A 5,222-nucleotide genomic window follows, 5' to 3' on the forward strand; every position below is an offset into this window, starting at 1 on the left:
TGAGATAAATAGAGCCAATTTCTGCAAGCCAAGATACTTCCTGTGGGACAAAACTCGCCCTTTGGTAGTTCGACAGTGCCGAGAGCTCTCGTGTTGCTCAGATAGGCAGCTCCTGAGCAAGCATACTGACTTCAAAAGATGCTCAACAGTTTTCAAAACCAAGCCCAACACAATGTCAAATACAACATTTCAGTGTCTCTTGCCCTTTAAATTGGGCACCCCTCCTCACTTGCGTGCATTTCATTAAAAATAAGAAAAATACCTTAGAGATGATTAATGGCTGGCCGTGCTCCAGCCCGCCCTGCAGCGCGAATCCCCACGGCGCGCCTCCTTGGAGCAGTGCCTCCAGGTAGATGTATCTTCCCTTCTGGGTGGCGCTGGGCTCTGGAGATGATAGGCTGCTGTTAATATTGTCCAACATCCTCATCTGTCCTATCACATACTCAGTCAAATACAAAACCCACTCAGGCAATCACAGAACAACGAAGCTGCGCCCCAGAAGCTCCCACAGCTCATTACTGAATGAGTGAAACAAGATGAGCCTGAGACGGAAAACTTTTCTTCAGAGCGGCAGTCCAAGGTGATGGGTTAAAAACGGTTCCCACCAACATTTCAGCACATTGTTCCTCCTTCAGAATTGTGACATTCTATTGTTGTTTCAGCACTGTGCTTTCCCCATTCCCAGCTATCCTGGGCATGACAGCTCTATAAAGATTTATCTTCCTGTCCTTGATATATCAAACTTGTGTTTTAAAGGCGTAGGCAAAAAAAAAGCAAATAAAATGTTCATAGATTTAAAAGCCCCTGGGCAGCAACTTGCCAAAATCCAAGCGAATGCTTCATTTGTGATTGATTATTGGTCTTTTCTTCCTTTCTGCACGCAATTTACCATTACAATGGCCTTTCTGCCTCAGCCCACTGCACTAAAAGAATGGAGCGTCTTCTCCCTCTCAGCTCTCAGTTGCTCTGTCCACTTACTTCACAATTTTCGGACTTGTCAAAAAAAATAAAAAAGGCTGGGGAGGAGAGAGAAAGTCCATTCCCAAAACTATTTAGAGGGGTTTAAAATGTGACAGAACTCCATCCTTTGGATTAAAAGGCACAGAAAAAGTCTACCAGGAAAAGCAGAGAAGCAGGTGAAATTAATCCTTTGGGAAAAATGTTAAGACGATAGCCGACTCTCTGCATTCTGTGTGCTCTCCCCGCTGATCTGCCAAAGCAGCAGCAGCTACCGCTGCTATGAGAGCGTGAGGAAGTGAGAGAGAGAGAGAGAGGTGGATTAAGGCAGTGCTGCCCCGTTGTGCACATCACGCAATTAGAAAACGCCGTGTGCGAAAGCTGGGGCTCACCCTTTTATCCTGCCCCCGGAAACCACCATCTTTCTATTGTCCTTGCCAAGGAATTGTAACAATCCAAACTGCCAGTTGCTGCAAACACAATGGACCTGTTCCAAACCAGCACAGTGGAGTGCTGCTAATGATTCCGCTTTCATAAAGTGCTTTTCCTCTGCATGGCGCCTACCAGCTTCCCTGAACATATTTCTTTCTCCCATTTCCGTTGTTATAAAAAGGCAATACCATTCCAGTATGTGGAATAAGAAACAACGGTAAGAACTTAGGATACTTTTACGAATGCAGGCAGTCACCAGCGAGAATGCAGAATTTATCCATGTGAACGCAGTTTTTCTTGCACATATGCACACAGGCTTAGACATCTGACTCATCATTTTAAAAGCTCTTGTCTGTACTCCTAGCAGAAATCACCAAGATGTTCACAAAACGTTCTGGTTTGTATCTGCCCTTGAACAGGATGACAGAAGGTAGCCCCCAGACCACTGCTCGCCCTGCTTGTGTAGCCGAGCGAGCCAACAGTAGTGCCTGTGCCTGTGAGGTGCCTGCACTTTTGATCTCACAGTGCCTGGGACGTGTGAATTTTCTCCTTTGGGCTCTGAAAGCAGTGAAGATCTTGTGTTAACAAACACAAAATGAACTGTGGGAGAAAAACTTTGAAGCTGTGACTCTAAAACGAGAAATCTTTGCATTTGTTCACACCGTTCATGCTGCCCCATTCCCACCCCCTTTAATGTTATGGTTTCCCCACAGACTCCTATTTGCCCCATGTGTCCCAGCTCTCACTCCCAACAGCCACAAGGAGGAATGCAGAAAAGAGGCCCCTCCCTGTATCTTTCGTGGAAGATGATCCTCAATCCATGCTCATACTGAGCTTTGTTCCCTCTGCTTCCCTCCCAGGGGCTGTGTTTTCACCCGCTTCACACCCTGGTCAGGCTCGCAGCTTGCTTTTATCCCCAACTCACCCTTCAGCCTGCCTCAAATCAGATTTCTGCAGTTCTACACTCCTAGTATTTCACTGTAAAACCCTCATTCCAAGTCACCACAAAGAGCAATTCATTTCTGTCCCTCCACAGGCCTTCTGGAGACAGGCTAAGGCTCCAGGACCTGTCTCTTGGGGCCACATATCCTCCTATCCGGAGCCATCAGGGCTGTTTAGGACTCTGCAAGAATGTGCCAGTCTGTTAACAAGCCAAGGTACTTCTTTGCATTATAGCAATTTCCAACACTAAATACTGAACCTCATGTCTGCAGACATCAGAATTTCAGCAAGAGCTTTGGTTCCCAGGGCGCCTACAATGGCTGATGATTAACTGTTATCAACATAAGTTCTGAGGTCCAGCTTTCATTCTGCTTCAGCACTGCAATTCGCTTCGAGTGCTGAATCCGACACCTTTTTCCCAATAACTCCATCAAATTTGTCACTGTCGCAAGCATGGAATTTTCTCGCCCCTACCACCTCCAGATTTGCTAGTCCACCACATTGCTAAGCCAGCTCTAAAAAGGTCTACGCATAGGTGCTTTGCACCTACCAGAGACCCAAGAACAGCTAAGAAAAAACGGTGGATCAGTCACCCGAATGGGCTGCCAGATACCGTGCTGCTTTCTCAGCAGGCCTGTATTCTGCACAGGAGTTACCAATCAGTCAGGTGCTGACAGAATGAAGTTTCTGTCTATTCTCACGATGCCAACCTCTTGGCGACGCCCACAGAAACCAAAGGATTTTTGGAACCCTAGAGACAGCACCAACGCCAGCCCGCACACGGGGGCTTGAACTTCCCGCCAGACGCAGTGCAAACCAAACCAGTGCAAGATAAATTAATAACATACAGCAACTGTTGATTAAGAAAGTGGGATTAACAACATGCACTGGTGTGCTTTACCTGAAAACTAAATATTCTGAGAAATAGGTTTCCACGCTCAATACAGTTAAAGCAATATTCGCTATTCATCCTCATTTCCATGAAATATTAGAATAAATCTTGGACAGAGTAATGTCAGAACCCTTTCCCTCAACTGCCGAGTACTACACTGCTAAAGCAGGCGAAATTGCCATTGATTTCATTGTTCAGATGTCACAACCAAACCCCACATTTATAATCAGTAAAGGCACTGACTCCTTGCTGCTGGCTGCTCTGATTTTTCCTAAATTCCTTCAAATATCCAAAGTTTCTTTTGCAAATGCAGAAGTTCATCAAAGCAACACTGCCCCCATCCGCTGGTTTTCAGCTAACACAGTTTTTTAAACAGCTATCACAGCTCAAATTGTCCTGATTTAAATGTGACATTTCAGAAATAGCTAACATGCATTTACTATGTTTGCCCTTTCAGAAAGGAAGCACAATCTTCCCTAAGTAGTCAGAGTGGTGTTATTGATCTTACCTGAGTCCCTGAGCTCACAAGTCATCAGCTCAGACGAAAGTCAACCTAGAAATCAAAGACAGGAAATTCAGCTCCTAAATTTTGTACACATCTGTTATTGCCTTTCCTGACTGAGGAATTAAACATCATGCTTAGTTCAAATCTACCTTCTGTTTATTTATATCCTCTAAGTTCAGAGGAAGCAAATTCACAACTTAAGTCTAAAAATAAGTTTTATAAAACACTGCAGCCCTCATCTGTACAGATGGGACATCTGAGGAGAAGTAACATACCAAAACAGCTCAGAGTTGGACGTCAGAAGAGCAAAAGTGCAACTGATCACCCAATACGTTGCATTTGGCAGAAAACTGTCATTACAAACAGGTCGACAAAAAGTTCAGGATGAGCTGCCTCATTCTCAAGTTGTTGTTTTTCTCTGGTGGAGCTCACTTGGCTTCATAGGAGCGAGTCTGTAAAGGAGATCACCACCGTCATTTTTCAAGCATAAAATACCTTTGATTTCTTCAGTATATTAACTTCCAGCCTTTTCATGCAAAGGAGTGAACAAACACCGTGAGAAGCTTCACAATGGTCATAAAGTGCACAGTGCATGGCTACACATCACGGGAGGGGATGTCCCTGGAAGTTTTGTGGGTTCACCACAAAAGAGAGGGTAAAGCAGGGGCCTGCCCTTGGCAGAGGCCATTCGAGAACCTTTCACTGGATTACAGCTGAAATCACCTGAGGCACAACGGTGAGAGGTTCTTACTGTAAGTCTGGACATCACAGCAAGCTGGGATAATGCAGCCCTGTGCCTGAGCTCATTCTGTAAAGAGCAGGGTCAGTTCTGTAGACATTTATGTTTGTCATGTGCCACATGAAGAAACACAGCAGGTTCAGATAGATAAATTTCCAGGGAGTTTTCCCCACAAAAATATGATTATTATTTAACAGTTAAAGCAGCTATTAATGCCTTTAACCCAACTTGAAACGGTTGACGGGATGGTCCAGGCATTTTAGAAGCAGAGCCTCTGCTGGTTTAAACTACTCCATGACCTTTCTCGGAAGCTATATCCCCCTGCACAGCTCATAGTCCGCTTTGTGGGAAGAACAGATTATTTTAAATTAACAAATTAATATTTGCATATTGATGACAAACCTGACATGATTCTTATTTTTTTTTCTTCCCAGAGATATTCCCAAAATAGGAGAATATTTTTCAGGAATTACATCCTCAAAGGATTATTCTGTTTCGAGGGTGCAACTGGTGTTTCAGGGTGGCAGGGGGAGCAGCAGAGAGCCCGGGGTGCTCAGCCCTGGAGTGAGTCCACGCACCACCCGACTGAGAAGGCACCTGTTGCCAGGAGAGAACTAACGCCCGCAGCAAGCACCCGGCACGGCCCCCACGGCAAAAGCGATCATGTTTCCCGCTGAAGCCGGAGCACTGGAGCGACACTTTGCCGGCGCTGGATGCGGCGGTCCGGGCTCCCCCGCCCATGGGCAGCCCCGCAG

The 5,222-nt window shown here is 45.6% G+C and overlaps 1 protein-coding gene across 4 annotated transcripts in view; it reads right to left on the reverse strand.

Moving 5' to 3' along the window:
* The window catches only part of SHROOM3 (shroom family member 3), a 128,595-nt gene that overhangs the window by 122,909 nt on the left and 464 nt on the right, over positions 1–5,222 (reverse strand). For 2 of the 4 annotated variants that reach the window (XM_065062861.1, XM_065062859.1), the window contains exon 1: positions 263–1,224. In XM_065062861.1, the coding sequence (XP_064918933.1) occupies positions 263–427 (165 nt within the window). In that variant the 5' untranslated portion in view covers positions 428–1,224. Of the gene's footprint in view, positions 1–262; positions 1,226–3,731; positions 3,777–4,003; positions 4,181–5,222 lie in introns of those variants that run through there. The other 2 variants (XM_065062860.1, XM_021290142.2) reach the window with 2 other exon arrangements.

This window comes from Columba livia, chromosome 4 (assembly GCF_036013475.1).
Source record: "Columba livia isolate bColLiv1 breed racing homer chromosome 4, bColLiv1.pat.W.v2, whole genome shotgun sequence".
NCBI classification, from domain to species: Eukaryota; Metazoa; Chordata; class Aves; order Columbiformes; family Columbidae; genus Columba; species Columba livia.